The sequence below is a fragment of the Ornithodoros turicata genome, chromosome 8 (genome assembly GCF_037126465.1).
Source record: "Ornithodoros turicata isolate Travis chromosome 8, ASM3712646v1, whole genome shotgun sequence".
NCBI lineage: Eukaryota > Metazoa > Arthropoda > Arachnida > Ixodida > Argasidae > Ornithodoros > Ornithodoros turicata.
Window position 1 is genome coordinate 21,711,102 of NC_088208.1, and position 18,967 is coordinate 21,730,068.

The 18,967-nt window shown below is 46.4% G+C and overlaps 1 protein-coding gene across 1 annotated transcript; it reads left to right on the forward strand.

Annotated features, from left to right (window-relative positions):
• Nucleotides 1-514: 514 nt before the first annotated feature.
• LOC135366677 (uncharacterized) lies at nt 515-16,735 on the forward strand. Its single transcript, XM_064599488.1, has 8 exons — nt 515-605; nt 1,855-1,996; nt 2,678-3,223; nt 6,613-6,879; nt 9,582-9,832; nt 12,532-12,655; nt 14,758-14,870; nt 15,576-16,735. Exons 3-8 carry the CDS (start codon nt 2,747-2,749, stop codon nt 16,345-16,347), a joined length of 2,004 nt encoding a protein of 667 aa, XP_064455558.1. The 5' UTR covers nt 515-605; nt 1,855-1,996; nt 2,678-2,746; the 3' UTR covers nt 16,348-16,735.
• The last annotated feature ends 2,232 nt before the right edge of the window (nt 16,736-18,967 follow it).

An 18,967-nucleotide genomic window follows, 5' to 3' on the forward strand; every position in this document is an offset into this window, starting at 1 on the left:
GGGAAAGCCGCTCCACCACAAATCACAGTGGAAGCCTGCGAAACAGAAATCGCACTAATGCCAACCGCACCGCGAGCACTAGGTCCTATAACGACCGGAATAGTAACTGGTACGTGCGCCATTTGCGAGGCCGCAAACTATAGTGATTGGAAACAGGTCCGGAAGGAGCATCCTTCTCCAAGTCCCGGTGAGAAATAAGCTAAAGATGATCCGTCTCATCCCCTCCGGGGTCTCGGATGATGTGGGCCTTACTCTCCAAGGCGCGTACTGGCTCAGGTTCTTGGCCCGTGTTTACAGCGGCGGAGCACGTACATGCTACTCAGGTAGCACACATATACAGTGGTAGAGGTATAGCTTCAGAACGAAGGTTTTTTCAAGCGGAAGTCCGCTTGTTTTCTGTGGTGTGGGCAACATAAGCAAAAATACGCGTTATACAATTCAGGCTGGTAACTGCACCGTCGTATAGTTGTAGACGCAAGGACGATGTCAAAAGTGGAGGAAAACACAAAAATGCGATCGACCCGTCTCTCGAGCTGCTCGTGCGGGATTGCACTTCGCAAATCATTCCTGAAGGAGTCAGCTGTCCCACGATGCTGCGCCTTGAGGTAAGCCCAGTGGATTATCCTGACTACAACGCTTATATAGTACCAACCCGTAGAGCTATCGGTTTCTTTCTATATCACGCGTACCGGGGACAGTGCTTCCTATACCTGAGCATTAGCAATGCACACATGCAATAATTGAAGGACAGTCATTATTATGTACTGTTAACCAATCTCATCTCCCGTCCCCGTGGTCTCTTTCCCATAAGCGCTCGACTATCGCCGGGGGAACAGTGGAAACCGCAATGGGCCGATCGATCGTCACGTTGGAGGTGGTCGGGTGACGACATGGTATCCCTTGTTGACAAAACGTGTAAGAGCAACGTGCGCGAGAATGATGAACGTAGCTCATCTTTTTTTATTTTTATTTTGTGCGAGCACCGCGAAGCAACTATGGCTATGAGCGGCGTATACAGATGGAGAAAGGACAACAGGAAGGAGTGAGGGCACAGGGGGATTAATATGCGTCCTGGGCAGACTTCAAGGCGAACTGTGCCGGCATCTATAGAGTGTGTGTGTGTGAGAGAGTGAGTGTCTTTGATATGCACGTCCTCTAGAAATTCATCATCTCTTCCGGAGGGCCCGGGGGGTGAATGAGTGATACCGACGTCGCTCCGTGAGGTGCGCCACAAGCAGCGCCACCGTGTGTGCAGTGGACGAAATTTCAGACTTCGCGACTTCTTGCTACGGCGATGTAGACTGGCATATAGTGCCCGGAGTGCCCAGAGATCTGGCCGGGCCATAGGGGAATGAAGAAAAAAAAAAGAAGAAAAAGGCGCCCCAATGGCTCTTCAACAGAAGAGACAAGCGTGGGGCAAGTGACAGTGAAATGAGCTGTAGCGTCCTTGGAGCCACACGGGGGTCACGTTACCTGAATCGCCCAATGAGGTCGCTTTGCACACGCCACTTCGGCGCGCTACCACCACACCCCTCCAAGTATTCCGAAACTATGTGTTTGACCGAAACCGGAAAGCGAGCGGTGACGTCATTGGAGTGGACCCCAATCTTGGCTTCACTTCTCAGAGCAATAGGGCTCCTCCTCTCTTTCCTTCCTCCATGGCCGGACAATCAATGCCAAGCCGCCGCCGCTCAAGGCGGGTTTTTGTGATCGAGCAAAAGAATGCGCAGATACAGTGGAGATGACTTAAAAGAACTTGTAGCAAGTTATCTGCCACTTTTGTTCTTCTACAGTATTATTTCTGTTGTTCCGTTTTATTCTGCCACTTTTCTATAACCTCCCTTCTCTGTTTAGATCCACAGTGCGTAGTTGTCTGGGCAGCGGGACTGTAGTGACGCTCCACTGCGGCCACTATTACTGCCTTCAGTTGGAACGCAGCATTGAGAGTCCGCTGGAGCTACGCTTTGCTTTTTCAACGCCATCAGGCTGAAAACAGGTCAGTATATTGGCACTAGTTAGCCACTAACATGTGACCCTCAAATTTTGACACTTCCTCTCTCTCTCTCTCTTTATCTCTTCCAAATTTTATCTGCTTCCGCGCTTTGCACACAAGAAAATAACCGTTCCTGGACAGCTCTTCATCGAGCAAACACGTTTCTTTGAACCTTTCCTATCGTCCAGAAACGAAAGAATGGCGAAGGAGTACCTTGTAAAGGGGGGAAAAAGTACGGAATACGGAAATAGGAAAAAATACGGATAATCAGAAGTTCTTTGAAAGAACGACGAAAGATGGAAGTTGGATTTGAGGCTTTGTATGTATTTGTCCTTCTATGTTGTTCCAGCCTCAGAACATCAGTCCTCACATGTTCAGAAGTCCTTTCTCGAACGGTATATTTTTCTGTGTGTGGGACCGGGGCACATACCTTCCTAAGGCAGAACCGTACCACGCTCACTACGCGATCAAGCCCAGTTAGCATTCGCTCTGTTTTCTCCCGAGCTACTGAGGACAGCCTGAACACGTCACCCGTTTTCAACAACGCACTGAATCCTACCGGGATCCAACTGAAATATGTACTCACTATTTTACGAGAGTATTTACCAAGATTGATCAAGAGTGAAACACAGAGCGTTTCCCCTAAATCACTTCATGCGCTCACTAGGCTGGTTCCCATTTCAGAGAAAGCCAGCTCTACATCCAAGTTCTTCAACAGCATCTCTATCTTCAACCCACTTCCACTCTGACCCCATGAGAACAGTACACCAGAATACCATGGCAGACCCATCAAAAGAGCTTATGGAATTATTTCCAGAGCTCTGCGATGGCACCACAGCGTCAGGCATTGTCGAAGATCTCGATCTCTCCGACATCTCGTTCTTCTCCCTTGAGAGCAAGGAGACCGGTGCAGAATTAAACCGCTCTGACGCCATGCGCGAAGACTTGTGCACAGACAATGCAGACATGCTAGTCGACGAAGCAACGTCTCTATACCATGGGCCTGAGTGTATGAGCGAGGAAGCTAGGGCAGTGGCTTCGATCTTGCCCTCTGATGACTCGACAATGGTACCTTCAGTTGGTGCCAGTAGCGTTGGTACGGTAACGCCGACAATTCGTACTAGGATCCGTGAATCGTTGAAACATCGACGCTGTATACGAAAGATAGGGTCGCAAGAAGCTTCACGGAACAGCGAGAAAATGTTCAGTGAGGGGGAGTTCGAGTGTCCGGTGAGTTTCATGTTGACTGAAGACCAAGGAACGTGGTCAAATGTAATGCCGCTGTTCCAAGTACTTGAAGGATATCTTCACGGGTACTTGAATGACCATTGAAAGGTTATGGCCATCGGTGATTTTGAGCCCAATGGAGGCTGTCCCTCTACAGTGAACTATAGGTAGTGGAGCGAACGAGCTCTCCGCGTAACTATAGCGTAACTGTCGCAGTGTGGACAGCCAACGGCTGCGCTGCAGTCGACAACTGTAGATACTTTGTGGATAACTGTAAACTTTGTGGAGACGCCATCAAGTTATCGCGAATTCGCGTGGCCATTTCGTGATAACTATTTTTTTTTTGTTTTTCGCCAGATCCCACCTGTTCTCGTCAGTTGTGACAAATCTCGCATGTTCACGGGGCGTCTTCCGAGCAGTGTTGTCACCGCTACCCGAAAAAGGTAGCGCAATACCGATACGCGCTACCTGAGCAAAACGTAACGAAATCCCGATATCGTCACACGTACCTAAAAGTAGCGGAATACCGCTACCGTTACCCGTAAAAAGTAACGCGATACTTCATGCGCTACTTTTTAGGAAAGAAACAAACAGTATCGTCGATAACGTACTTCAAACGTCTTAAAATAATAAATAATGAAATAAAACAATATCTCAAAAAAATAAATCGACGTCCAATGGAGGTTACACGTAGGTTGCGTGAAGGCTAAAATTTTGAAAACCATTTTTTTTACAGATTTACTAAAGCCTACTCGGTATCCTGCATATCTTTTTCTCTTCCTCTAAAGCAAATAAAGCACAAAGCAAGTCTACCGATAAAAGGCTCAGCAGCTTTGTCACAAAAAGAACTCGGATTGCCCGGAACGAGAAGTTAGTAAACATACCATGGTGTGCTTTTTCAAATTGGACGTTGACTTCCTTGACGCACAGATAAAGCTTTCCCACCGAAGCGCATAGTAGACATCTGAACACCACGCTACTGTTTTGTACTGTAGCAGGCCATGGTTCCTCCATTGCAGCGGACAAGAAATGGCAACTGTCAAGCACCTAAGCGTACGTGGTGCAATGTCATGTGGAATGTTATGACTCATAGCTAGAATGACTCATAGCTGACGTCACTCCAGAATGGAGTGACGTCAGTTTGCAGACAACTCCGACAATGCACCAAATCTTCAAGAAGGTTCATCCCAAATAGGGAACACGTGGAGGACACATCCTCTTTGTAAGATAACGGCCTCTGTGCCCTCCTTTCGGCTATTTGCCCGCTCTCCCCAGAATGAGTTGTGATATCGGGCAGCTTGATCGAAGGCAGGCAGAGTGGAGGTTTGATGATAGGTCGAAGTCGTGTTGTCGCGAACCCCAGCTCGGAAAGTAGCGGTAGCGCTCAAAGATTGCGCTACCGCAAATTTGTAGCGGAAGTACTTCTTTCCTCACCAGTTTAAAAAAGTAGCGCGATCTCTACTCCGCTACCGAAAAAAGTAACGGATACGGTAGCGCCGCTACTAGTAACGGCGCTACGTACAACGCTGCTTCCGAGCGCCAGGAATTTGACAGCTAGCACTTTTCCGCCCAGCCTCGAAGCAACAGAGTAGAGGATTGCCCATTTATATCCGGTGTCGTCGCATCCGCATCATGAGTGTGGCGACGGACCTCATCGGCCCGCACGTCGGGGTTCATGAGGGTTAGCAGACTACGGAACCCGATGACGAGCGGCCGCGACGTCCACTCATGCCCCTGGCGTAATCAAAGCGCCTAAAGCCGCTAGGTTCCTGGTACTCATGTTCGGGTGGCAACGGTCACGTGATCCAGCGCTGGCGCCCACCTGCCCTACCTAGCAACTTCCGAGCGCTAGGCCGTGTTGCCACGAAATGGCCACCCGAATTCGCCATTAGTTAGGAAGAGACGCAGAATAAAATGACATTATCATTGCGATTACAATTAATTACAATTTACAGTACAATTTACGATCTACAGGGTTTCCCGTCAATTTTAGTCCAAGTGGCATCTGAATTAGTCCAGGTGCCATCTATAATAATCCAAGCGCCATTCAGTTCAATCCGGGCGCCATCATGAATTCAGATGGCACCCGCATCAAGTGGTACATCTCGATTTTTTCATCCACATGCAATTCAATTTAATGCGGGTGCCATCTGAATTCATGGTGTAATCGCACGAGGGACATCCCCGCAGAATATTCGACAGACATGTAGTGGAAGGAAAAGTAAAAATCTCCTGACGGGACTGAAGTTCTGCGTCTCATGTCGAGCAATCTCGCTCGGCGCCGACATATCGGGAGTTGGAGCGGAAGTATAGCAGTGACACCATTGGTCATGTCGTCTGCTAAGGAATATCTTGTTCCTGATCTGCAGGATATTCCACGTGGTTAGTTGAGAGCAAAAAGGCATTCTACTCATAGCAGACGACACCGACGGTCCTGTCGTCTGCGAGCGAAGAGCTTGTGACTCAGCCGCAGGATATTTCCTGCGATTTGGAGAGCACAGAAAGACGTCACGCACATCCTGCAGGTTAGTCGTAAGATATTCCGTAGCAGACGACAGGACCAATGGAGTCGTCTTCTATGTGAGTCATGCCTTTTAGCGCACTTCTATCCTATCTGGATATCTGGGTATCCTAGTCTATCTGGAATATCCTGCAGCTCAGTAAGATGATGTTGTGTAGAAGACGACAGCAACGGTGGTGCCGTTTGCTATACTCTTGCTCCAACTCCCAATATCTCGGCGCCGTGCGAATGTTCAGCATAAGGCACAGCAGAACTTCAGTCCCATCAGCAGTTTTTTTTTATTTTTATTCTACTAGAATACTCTACGGGGATGGCCCTGATGTGAATACGCGGTTATAGTACTTAAAAACGCCATGGATTAATTCAGATGGTACACGGATTAAATTGAATATCCCATGGATAGACGACCTGCACTTCTACGTCATCGATTACGTTTCGCCGCCTCGCAAAGCGTGCTGCGTGGGCACCTATCAACCTTATCAGCCTTTTCGGTTTATCAGCAGACACGTTTTTCCTGCTTCTTGCCCACCACAGCAAAATATAACCTGGAACCAGTCTTATTGTGATGTCACATGTTTGTAAACACAGGGTCGTCTATAGGGAGCTAGTATTCGGCCACCCTACACGCATGTAAAGTCACCGGATCGGGGAAAGTACAGCCATCCTCTGATCTTTGCCGCCGCGACCTTGGACCATTAATGGCGGCCGTAGCATGCCAACCCTAGCCGCGGTCGCCATTTTTGTTCCAAGGTCGCGGCGGGGAGGGAAAGAATAGGCGTTGCTTTCCACAGTCCAGAGACCTTACGCGCACGAATCACGCAGCGCCATCTGGAAGTTAACGAAAAAAATTGTTTCGTCACACTCGTTGCAGTTATGTGCGCAGAAGTTCGCTTACAGCAGCGTCCTGGAGAGCCACATTCGTGCTCACCGCAAGTTTTTCGGGGAAGGTAACCGTGCGTACCAGTGCCCGATGTGCGAAAAGTCGTTCAATCAACACTGCCATCTCCGGGTCCATCTGCGGTGGCACACCGGAGAGAAGCCTTACATCTGTCATATTTGCAACAAAACGTTTAAGCAGAAGCCGCATCTCAACAACCACCTGCGTCTGCATTCTGGACTGAGGCCCTTCGTATGTGACGTAAGTTCTGTATTCAGAATGTGAGAAGCTAATGTGATGCTAATGTGCTGCTAAGCTAATGTGATGCATTCCAAGAAGACAACACCAAAAAGTTTCGCAGATTTCGATCGTGTTTTTTTTCTTCTTCATAAAGCATCAAAAACGGTCCTTTCCAACACCACCTAGATACAAAAAGCCTGCGTGCTTGCCGACGTGACGTAACAATATAGAGTTCGCCAATCAGGATCGTGTTTTCAACGGCCGTAGCCAATCATGAACGTGCTTTCAGCGGTCGTGGCCATGGAGAAGGACCGCCGTCGTCTGCGAGTTCTGATTGTATACGTCCCCGCGTGCTAAATGGGAAAACTTGGAAATAAAGCGCAAAACAGTCTAAATCTCTCTCAAAACTGTTGTTTTGGAACGCGTCTTGCGCTTTTTGTCTAAATATTTAGGTCTGCAGGTTCCAGATGAGCTGCAGTCATTTGCGAGTTCTTGAATTCGCAGAACGGTGCGTCGAAGTAAGTAGCAGACGAATTCCGACTCTTAATGTCCACGTAGCGGAGGAGGGAGAGGAGGCAATTCTCTGTCTGGGGAGGTGTTGCCCTTCCCTGCTTCGCCTGTTCCGGTGACGTAATGGACCATTTCCGACAACACGTATGCGCATGCCCAGCCCTTGAATCCGCCATCTTTGAGCGGAAAACATCGCCATGGACCCACCTGCGGGCGATTGTCATGTTCATTGTGGGGAGATAATCGGTTTCAAGGTTACGCGGACGTTTGAGGTCTGGTAATGAGTACAATGCGCTTTCACTCTTTCCGCATTTTCCTTCCAATCTTCTTTTGCTACTTTCCCACGCAACGTACGCGCCAGTTCGTAAAGCGTCACCATTATTGAGGGGAAAGACACGACGACGTTCGACATTCCAGCGCCAGGGGCGACGCGAATATGGAAAAGGTCCATTGACATTGCCGGCGAGACTACCCAGTCGCTCAGTTGACGGCGTCGCCAGGCTGGTTGCGATCCGAAACCACCGAAAGCGCGAACGCAGATGTGTCTGGCGACTGTTCGGCAGCAGATTGCGAGCCGGAAGACAACATTTTGTCCCGTCTGCCTCCATAATCGACTCCAGTGACGTCGTTCCGCGCACTGTTGCCTGAATTCAGCAGGGAGCGCATAGACCGATCGCCGTAGAGTGTATGTCTCTATGGAACAAGGACAGAGCACGGGCAAGAGCAGTTGCAAACAGAGAGTTCGACCCATTTTCGACCCCATTGGCGATTCTTATATAGGATGTCAGTATGGCTGTTTTAACCTCTTTTATTTCAAATGCGCAAGGGGAACCAGCTTGGTATGCTGTTTCATTCTGACCAGCATGAGGCTCGCTGGCCCTATATACTTTGTAAGGGGCTTATGGAAGCTCACATGCGCTCTGTATTAGCGATCAGTTCTGCAGTTAGGGTGGACGCCTTGTATAGTGAGGCTGATTGGTATATTATAATATCCGTCACTTCATGAATACTATCCAAAACTGTCATTGATCCCTAATCATTATATATATATTCATGTGCATTTCTTTGACATTAGTAGTCATAACAGTTTTAAATTACCATCTTTGTTGTTATTTCGCGACTCCAGAAAATCCGAAGCATTCCTGCAGCGCATGACTTTTTCGCCAAGTAACCAGAAGGCTACGAAGCTAATAAAAGTAGGGAAAAAAACGAAAAAAGCAGTTTTTATGTTCACGCACGACATGCAAAGTTCCGCCCTTATACTTCCGTACGAACCGTTATTTGAACCGGTTCGCGATATTTTTTTAACGGTTCAATTCCGCTTCATCTACAAGTTAGCGTCGACTGTTTCGGTTCGGTTCCGGTTCGGCACAAAAATAACTGCTTTCGGTTCGGGTTCGGTTTTTACTCTGTACGCAGCAGAGTTGTACACGTTACTAGGAAAAAGTAATTGATTACAATTACTGTTACTACTGCGCGAAAAGTAATTCTTTACCGTTACAAATTACTTAATCAAAAATGTAATACGTTACCGATTAAAAATGTAACGCATTACTTTTCCCGTTACTTTTAAATTGTGGGCCATAGCAAAGCCTACAAGCCTGCAGTGAATGCAACTATGCAGCTCTTGTTGCAAATTCTAAAATGAGACACCAACATATATGGTAAGTGAAATTCACAAATACATTTGAAAGCAACATACAAAACCCATACACGCGTTTATTACAGACTTTTGCTGAAAAGGGTTGCCATTGTTGAAAGAACACTCTTAGAAATGAACTTCACCACATAGCACGCTCCTAGCCAACCATCACCCCGAATGACAACGTTCTCGCCCCTGATTTGTTGAAAACGGGAGGAGGAGCCTATTTTGTGCCGTGCATAATGAACACAAAATAGGCTCCTCCTCCCGTTTTCAACAAATCAGGGGCGAGAACGTTGTCATTCGGGATGATGGTTGGCTAGGAGCGTGCTATGTGGTGAAGTTCATTTCTAAGAGTGAAGGTTAAAAAAGTAATCGATTACTCAGCAATTGATTACCGAAAATTGTAATCAGATTACTTGGAAAATTACTTGCTCACAAAATTAATTGATTACGTTAAAAATTACTTGCTCACAAAATTAATTGATTACGTTAAAAATTACTGAGAAAAGTAATTGATTACTAGTAACGCAATTACTAGTAACGCGTTACGTACAACTCTGGTACGCAGGTATGTGGCAAGACCTTCACCCAGAGCGCGCACTTGAATTCTCACCACATGCTGCATACAGGATGGCGTCCCTACAAGTGCGCCGTCTGCTCCAAGGCCTTCACGCAGTCCAGTCAGCTGAGGACGCACTCGAGGATGCACACAGGGGAAAGGCCTTACGCGTGCAAAGTGTGCGGTAAAACTTTCGCCCAGCGCGGGAATCTCATTGCGCATGAGCGGCTGCACGAAGACGGTCCAATAGGTCCGCCAGGGTGCGTTGTTTGTTCCGCTATATCCAGTGTTGTACCCGCCCACCAAAACGAAGTAACGAAATATCGCTACCCGGTACTAAAAAAAAGAAAAGAAAGTAGTGCGATGCTACACTCTTAAAAATGAACTTCACAACATAGCACGCTCCTAGCCAACCATAATCTCGAAAGATATATCGTTATCTGCTCTGATTTGTTGAAAACGGGAGGCGTACGCCTTTTCTGTGACACTTATGCCGTTCATAATTGTCACAGAAAAGGCGTACGCCTCCCGTTTTCAACAAACCGGGACAGGTAACGATATCATTCGAGATGATGGTTGGCTAGGAGCGTGCCATGTGGTGAAGTTCATTTTTAAGAGTGTAGAAAAAGTGACAGTTCCGGAAATTGGGAGAGGGAAGGCATGATCCCAGCGAAAGCCGGACGCGATAAGCCATGCCTGTGTTCTCTTTCTGCGATGGCGGTGTGGGCTCGGTTTCCAACCTCCTTTCGTCGGACTGACAACGACCGCGTTGAAAAATTCGTCGCGCGCTATCCTCTGGAAGCTCCATAGAGAGTGATGTTCGTCTATTTTTTTTCTGATGGGATAGCTTCTGAATATCTCTGTCAATTATCATTAATTCGAGTAAATTAGACACTCTCTTCACATTGGCGGGTAAAAAAGTTACCTTTACTTGGCAAATTTCCGAGTTCAGTTCGCAAAAATTCACATAATTAAACTCACATTACACGACATTCACATCAGCAGGTGGTAAAAACCCAGTAAGAACAAATGCCGTTGACCCCATGATTCTGGGTGGTGTAGTTTTCTTATTATTATTAAATGACACGTTTTCTGGGACACCCTGTATTGGCATCTCGCTGCCGAATGTGTCTAAAGGCGGTGCAATATTTATGTTCCGTCATACATTCAGCATGCAGCATAAACTATACCACCTATCATTGATGGCCGCTAACTACTTCTACAGTAGTTTAACTATAACTACTAACTACTTCGCGATGGAGTAGTTTAACTAGTAGTTCAACTACTTTTCAGGGGAGTAGTTAAAACTACTTCTTTAAATACTGCAATGTAGTTTAACTACATCTGTAACTACTTAACGTTGTCCATCAACACCAATCCCTTGTAGTGTTCTTGGACACCTAAATATGAATCACACGGAATGATAAACTTTAGCTCAAGCCACTGCTACGACAGTCAAATACAAAGCTTGCGGCGGGATTCTTTCTGTGCCTACGCGATAAACTAAGTTGCAGAATTACTTCACAGCAAATGAGGCTTCACTGGACAAGCATTAAAAGTGAAGATTTAGTACACATGCACGACACAATTGCTCTGCACCTCCGTTCTCATCAAACAAGTAGCTCAAGGTAAAAGTTGGAAGCACAATCGTGCCGTAAAGCTTGCGGCAAAATCGGAAGTAGTTTGCGCCTTCAGTAACCTAACTACTGTAGTTAACTACTTAAAATAATAGTTTAACTAGTAGTTGTCACTACATTACTGCAAGTAGTTGATAACTACTTTTAACTACATGTAGTTAACTACTGGCCGTCACTGCCACCTATACCTACCTATACTTTGTCGCGTTACTCTCAAACCACCAGTCTCCGTGCGCTCCTTAGCCTCGTTCCCAGCGACGACACAACGGGACGTGGACTGCCAAAATCGCTCTTACCATTGAGATGAATACTGGTGGCCGCCGTCTTTAATGAATATGTCTGACGATAATGTAACATTCCACATAACTAGTCATCCGGTAAACAGCTGAGTAGCGTATCAAAGTTCGAAAGATCAAGGAAAAAGAAGACTGCTTGCTTCCGCGAGCGATAGCACACTTGTTCACGTGAGGAGTGCTGGCCGAAGCGATAACTTTTGTACACTGGTTCCCGAGCGGGAGAAAATGAACTGGCACGAAATGAACACGAACGGACACGAAAGGGAAGGAAAACACACACGGGAAAATGAAGGAACTCGGCTAACGGCAGTCAACACGTGCATAGTTCCTGTGACTACCACGGGGTGGCAGCACTAATGGCGGCGCCCATTCCTTGAACAGCGTTTTTGTGTATACCTACAGCCAACATATATTACTTCACATTGATCGTGTCCTTGAGATGATGTACATTTAAAACATAACTGCGCATAGCACGTATATGGAAATACTTTGAAAATTATTTAAATAGTTTACCGTCAGAATGTTTCGGACAGAAGCCTTTTTTTTCTTCTGCAAAACCGTATTTTGTTCGAGGTATCCGCGAATCCCAGCGTCAAACTTTTCCGTCTGCTTGCTGTTGACGGATGAATTAGTTTTGCCTGTGCTCAAGTGGCGCAACTGCCGTCATAAGCGACCACTCATCGAGTCATCAATGAGTACCAGGTGGTAAATGAGTACCAGGTGGTAAAAGGTGGTAATGAGTACCAGGTGGCGTGTAGGATCCACACCATTCAACCACGCATGCATAGAACTCCACTTTTCGAAAAACCATACCTGAGACAGGCAGTTCCATAAACAAAGTATGAGAGGTCACCCGAAATCAAGAACAGCAAACCGCACCTGTTTTACGCTTTGTCACATTTCTAGTCTCGTATATATTCTAAAATACCCGGGTTTTATAAAAAAAAATAAAATAAAATAAAAAGCCCACTGGGAAGGATCTTTTTAAAAATATCCGAATTTTTTTTTTCAACCCTGGTCCTGCAGGCGGAGGAGAGGGCTTGTTCCGAAGACTTATCGTCGTCGTCTGACGTACCCAGACCCAGAAGTTCGGTCCGAAAAAGATGTGGCGGGTGAATCTAAATGGGCTTACAGCAACAGAGAACAGGAAGTAAGTCCTAGGCGTGGGAGCTTGGAGGAAGGAAAACTAAGGAGGGAGCACGACCCTTTTCTTTCCGAATCACAAAAGTGTAGTGGAAGTGACGACATCATGAGGACTGTCATATCGATCAGGTGACTGGAGGCAGCCAATCTGCGGTGAGACTTCGCCACAACTGGGACAAACAAACTGGGGCAGCTGCCAGCATGGATGGCGTTTTGTGGCGCCCGGCGAGATGCTAGAGACCTGGGAGAGGAGAATTGTTTGTCCCAGTTGCTTCTCCTCACCCAAACTTCCGGAATCGTGCAAAATGACGTCACACTCCCTCCTTATTTTCCTTCCTCCATGCGTGGGAGGGACGAACTAGAGCCACTAAATAGGGACCAGAGTGGCGACACTGAGCCACGCCGGTGAGCGAGCCCGCCATCTTTTGTTCGGCGGGGCTGCGTCGCCTAGCAACGGGACGCCCATCTCCCCCTTCTCCGCCGGAGAACAGCGTGCAGTCGAGCCAGCTCGCAACCCCAGGAAAAAGGTTTCGAATGGAGAGGACTCAACATGGACGGCGCGTTCTTGGAAGGAGAAGCCATGTGACTTGATCGGCCCAATCCCGGACATCCAACAGCGGCTCCGGCGCGGAAAACGAATGCGATACTCTGTACCCCTATTTAGTGACTCTGGGAAGTATCGGAGCGAGAATTGGAGCGAGTGTTTTAAGAGTGTGTGCGAGAAATCCGAAAAAATGACTGAATACATGCCCTTCTGCACCGCTTCCGGTTTGTTGGCAAAACGACATCCGGTTTCGCAGCAAACACGGTCTGCGCCAACCGCCATGGCGACTGATACTGCTATCGCTTCTGATTTGAAGAGAGAGAGGGCCGTATACGCCTTTTTATGACAGTTCAAATTGCCACAGAGAGGCGTACGCCTCCCGTTTTCAACATATCAGGAAAGCGAAAGCTATCATTCTGCATGGTGGCTGGTTCCGAGCATCCTTAGTCGCGGAATGACCGGAAGTCTTCGTGACAGCGAAAGGCTTGTTTATGTTTACCCGTGAATGTCATGTATAACGTTCCGGACTCCTCTAAAACAGAACTTCACCACATGAGACGCTCTTAGCCAGCCGTCATTCCCAATGATGTCTTAGTCTCCCCTGATGTATAAAAAAAAAAGAGAGAGAGAAGTAATATTTTTTTTGTGACACTAATACAGTTATGCAAATTATCTCAAAAAGGTGTATGCCGCACGCTCTCACAACTCAGGGGCGATAGCAACATAATTCTTTACGATGGCTGGCATTCAGCAAGCTATCTGGTGAAGTTGTGTTTTAAGAGTGTGCTCAAAATCCCTGTAACGTGCAGGACTCCCCCAAAACAAAACTTCGCCCCATATCATGACACTCTCCTACACCCTTACAAATGAACTTCACCACATAGCACGCTCCTAGCAAACCATTATCACGAGTGACATCGTTCTTGCCTTCACCCTGAAAACGTAACTTCACCACATAGCACGGTGAAGGCCAGTAGCGCCGTAGCGCAGTGAAAGCCGTAGCGCAGAATGATACCTTTATCAATCCGATTTGTGGAAAGGGCGGGGTGTACGCCGTTTTGGAACTGCATTAAGTGTTCCAAAAAGGCGTGCGCCTCCCGTTTTTAACCAATCAGGAGGCAGAACGATGTCATCTAGGATGGTGATTGGCTAAGAGCGTGCTATGTGGTGAAGTTCTGTTTTTAAAGTGTTGTTTGCTGTGGTTGCATTTTTCAAACTGTGGTTTGTTGCCATTATGTTTAGAATTGCCTCAAAAATGGCGTACGCCCCCGTTTTCATCAAATCAAGGGAGAGAACGATGTCTTTCGGGATGATGGTTGGCTACGAGCGTCCTATGCGGTGAAGCTCTGTTTTAGAGTGTTGCCAGTCATCGTTCCCAATCATGTCTTATTTTCCCCAGGTTCTTTTAAAATGGGAGGCGCACATCTTTTTTTGGAGATGTTGCATTCCGCATTAAGAGAGAAAGTTGTTGTTTTTCCGTTTAGCGTACGCTTTCTTCTATAATTTTCGAGCTCCAATACGCACCCCCCCCCCCCCATTCAAACTACTAGTTCCTTTCTCTACAGGGACAGAAGTCTGGAGAACATCAAACCAAGCACGGAAATTTGGAAGACGTACCAGATTTTGTTCTCCAAGGCGACATACAGAGATTCCTGACGTATGAAGAAGGGAATTGCAGGTACTTTACACGAATCATGCCCAGCCAATGCGTTCACTACTTTTTATAGTAGTTACTTAAGCTCCGGGGCCTATAGAGCAGCATATGTGTGAAGTCTCAACACAGGGATGTCGGCAACTATGGGATGCAACGTGCTTGCGGCTCCTTTCAACACTGTTAAAGAGCAACCCAACCTAACCTAACTTAACCTAACTTAACCTAACAAGTCTTGAAACGTGAATGCCACAATTAGCCAATCGCCTGATCCCTTCGAAGATGGCTGACGTCACGTTGCTGATGACAGCTTCGACACTTTCGTTTATCGAATACGGTTTTCATTGACTGTTTCCGATCCACGAAGTCACTCTATGGAGGAACGCAACCGGTTCGAATTTCCGCAGAAACGTAAAGAGACACAGTGTACACAATAAAAACAAAAACAAAAAAAGAAGAAAGAATAATGTCATAAAATTTACGGTCAAAATCCAATTTTTGCCGTAAAAGGAGCAGACGGTACTACTTCTCCTGATGTGGCCGTAGTTTTAGCGGGAAAAATCCGACAACATATAGCTACCATTAAAATATACGTCAATTTTACAGCTTTTCTTACATTGTACGTCTGGCGCATGTTTAACCTCTCAAGCCCCGAACGATCCGTCACCATCGAATGAAATGAATTTAATTGCGGAAACGTTTTTTTTTCTTCTGTTTTCTTTTTCATTACAGAACGGAACGAGAAGAGATTGTACGACTCGTTCAACGCGGCTTTCCGCAGCAAATACCACTGAATAATACGACGCAGCAGTCTCAAAGTCTACAGTATGATACAACAAATTCTTCAGCGCTGATTACCTGTGACGGGCAGAATCCCTACAATGATGGCATTCCAGTGCCATATCTCACAGATGAGGCACAGGCCGTTGTCCCGCAATTTACGTCATCTTCACCATTGACGGACGATCGAGGCGTGCAGCTCCTCTCCCAGTTGGACTTCCATGACACGCTTCGAAGTATCGACGCTACGCAGCTCAAAGCCCTGACGCCAGTGCAGATACGGGACCACGAATATGAACCCTACGACGCCGAAAGTTTATTGTGTCTGTCTAAATTTGATACGCCATTCCAGCGAGTTCCAGAACACGTCCCTCCTTCACTCAACGTGGGTTGGCAACACTGCGTGCGACAGCCAACAGACCAAGCTGAAGAACAGAATGTTCAGCAAGGTCTGCAGGAGGCTATGACGCTGTACGACCAACCAGAACGCCTTCACGGCGGTATTGTTCCACTTGGTAGTCAAGCTGAAGACATGTCCAGCCTGGAAGCGGAAGGGACAGTGCCGCTAAACGGTACCCGTGTTCAGCGTGTTCAAGGAACTGATTTCCGGTTTGAACGGGAAGCGCAAGATGTTTCTGAACTGTCCCCTCCGCGTGATTTATCGGATCTCACTGTGCAGGTGGTGCCTGGTCGGAAAGGATTTTGCGCTATGAACAATAATTAATAAGGTTGCGACAAGGTTGGAGAAACCTTTCCGTGGATGGCGGTCGCTTTATTTATTGTCAAAGGGAGGAAATCGGCTTCTTTGAATGCAGATAATATGTATCATTACGCACCCGTAGCACCGCGCAAAGTAAAGGAGATTTAGTATAGGTTAAATGCTATTGTTACTGAATACTAATCGAGTGGATCGAATATAGGATGAATTTGTTGTTAAGGGGTGACTGTTAGAGGTATACATTTAGAATATGTGCTTATTGCTTGCCATATATGGCTTGCTGCTTTGTTGTCAGTATGTGTGATAGTCACGAAGCGGAAGAATGGAAAGAAGGAGGGGTGAGTCAGTAGGGAGCAAAGTGGGGGAGAGAATAAAGTTGCTGCAGTGGATTGTACCTGCATGCTGTGGTGATGATTATACATCTGTCGATCCCCCATAATGCGCTTATAATATGGATCTTATTTAGTCCTATTTTTTTTTTACATATATGAAATGCTATACCGAGTGATACCATTGCGTTACCAGTGGATTATTCTCTCGCCTCGGTACATTGTAGGTTAATTAGATGCGATAAGATACCAGCAAGGTGGACAACGTGAAGGCTGGTAAGGCATGTATGATTGGAGTAAAATGTTATTGCACTCCCTGGCCTGTGATATGTTGCAGACTAGTGTTTTTAAATCAAATCTTAGTAAACATTCGTGCTATATATAAATATTTGCAGAGATGGAAAAATTACTCGACAAAAGGAACTCGTTTTATTGATTTTGTTTAGAATACTTCTGGCATAGAAATTTCCGTAGAAGGGGGGCAATAAATCATAAAAAAAGAGGCACAACTTCACATATGAGACCTTACAAATCGATCCACACATACGAAACACTAAATGCAAGAACCCTGCAGTAAAAGCGATGAAAGAGGACCGTGAGTCATATTCAACAGCTTCATGTGGTAACGAATTCAAGTCAGTAATCGAAGCTAAAAAAAAAAAAAGAATTATTCTAACAGTTAAATATAGAGTCCATTACTGTTCATTACCATTACTGGTGGAAATGGGAAAGGGGTCGACGTTTCCAGAGTGCCACTGTCGAAACGTCAACCCCTTGCCGATTTTGCTTTTTAACGTCTCTCTACGTAATAAACTAGTGTTTCTAACTAAGGTAAGTATTTAAAGAACATTTATTTTACTGAAAAACAAGCTTTCCGACGGAATCCGCCCTTCATCGTCCTACCCTAAAATCTGTTTCCGCGTATCAATGTCAATATCTGATTGTATCAATATGTACGATATATATATATATATATATATATATGTTTACAGTTTGACCGTGCACTCCCAGCCGAGTACAGCAGTTTCGTTCTACTTGGGACTCGTCAGCCCGGCGTAGGGAAGTGACACGGTCTTGGGTTGGCACTAACAGTGCGTCTCGGCGAGACGCCAATGTTCCACGGTGACGGCGCCACCTGTGGAGGCCGCAGTGCAAGCTAGCAAGTACATATACAAAGGGAAAATAGCCGAAGCTCTGTAGCTGCACGCTGGGCATATGTTTACTACGCCGGGCTGACGAGCCCCAAGTAGGACGAAACAGCTGTACTCGGCTGGGAGTGCACGGTCAAACTGTAAACATATGCTCAACGTGCAGCTACAGAGCTTCGGCTATTTTCCCTTTGTATATATATATTTATTAACCCGATATAGATAAATATCATAACTAGAGATCGATGTGTTCTCGTATCCTACAGCGAAAAGTTACAATGCGAAACATACCCTTGTGGATCCTAAAAAAAGAATAAAGAAAAATAAAGGTGGTATTGCGAAGTGTACGGTACTCCTCAGACGGCGCCGTGAAGCACAACACTCAAGCTGCCGGAGTCGCAGCGAGTCACCTTGTAAATGTTTAAACTAGCAATTAGCACATGGACACATGCGCAGCAGAAGCAGCAGCAGAAAATACACTTCTGCGCAGCAGAAGACATATGCGAACGGGATAAGTAAAGTCTACTACAACTGAAACTACACTAACAAACTGAAAACAACGAAATCACCTCAAAAGTGTGGTGTGTCCGTAACCTTTGAGATGGCAGAAATATCTCGTTCTAAAACTGCGTAGATTTTATTCAAACGAATTTTTTCACGAAGAGAGCGCCATTCGCCTCTGTGAAGCGAGAGGACAAAGCAACACACTGCCGACATCATCCTGTCATATTTTCCCGGCTTTGCTTCATTTGACCTGCTCGTGCTTTGGAAGGATACTGCCTTTTCTTAAAGCGTACTCGCTTCTATCCAGTTACAATCGACGCCATAATGGTCAGCTCAAGATGTCGCATGAGTGGCTGCGGCCAGAGATTCGCTACAATCATGGGAACGGCAACTACATGGGACGATCTTTTCTGTTTCCTACAATACGCAAGGGAGAATGCAGGTTACAAAGCAGACGACAACGCCGCGTGACGTCAAGGTATCCTCCTTCGGGCAAACCGCCGAACCGAATGGAGCTCTGTTTTCTGCTCGTCGCATTTCGGTTTCGGTTTGCTATTGTCATCGCTTACGAATTAATTACTCCCGCAAAATTAATGTGAATGTTGTATTTGGTATCGAGGGGGTGGTTCGTGTTCGGCATGATGC

What these genes read in the sequence shown, in the direction of transcription:
- LOC135366677 (XM_064599488.1), top strand. Translation starts at nt 2,747, where the DNA reads ATGAGAACAGTACACCAGAATACCATGGCAGACCCATCAAAAGAGCTT. An exon ending in AGGGGGAGTTCGAGTGTCCG is followed by an intron (nt 3,224 to 6,612) that starts GTGAGTTTCATG and finishes CACTCGTTGCAG; the next exon opens with TTATGTGCGCAGAAGTTCGC. An exon ending in TGAGGCCCTTCGTATGTGAC is followed by an intron (nt 6,880 to 9,581) that starts GTAAGTTCTGTA and finishes TCTGGTACGCAG; the next exon opens with GTATGTGGCAAGACCTTCAC.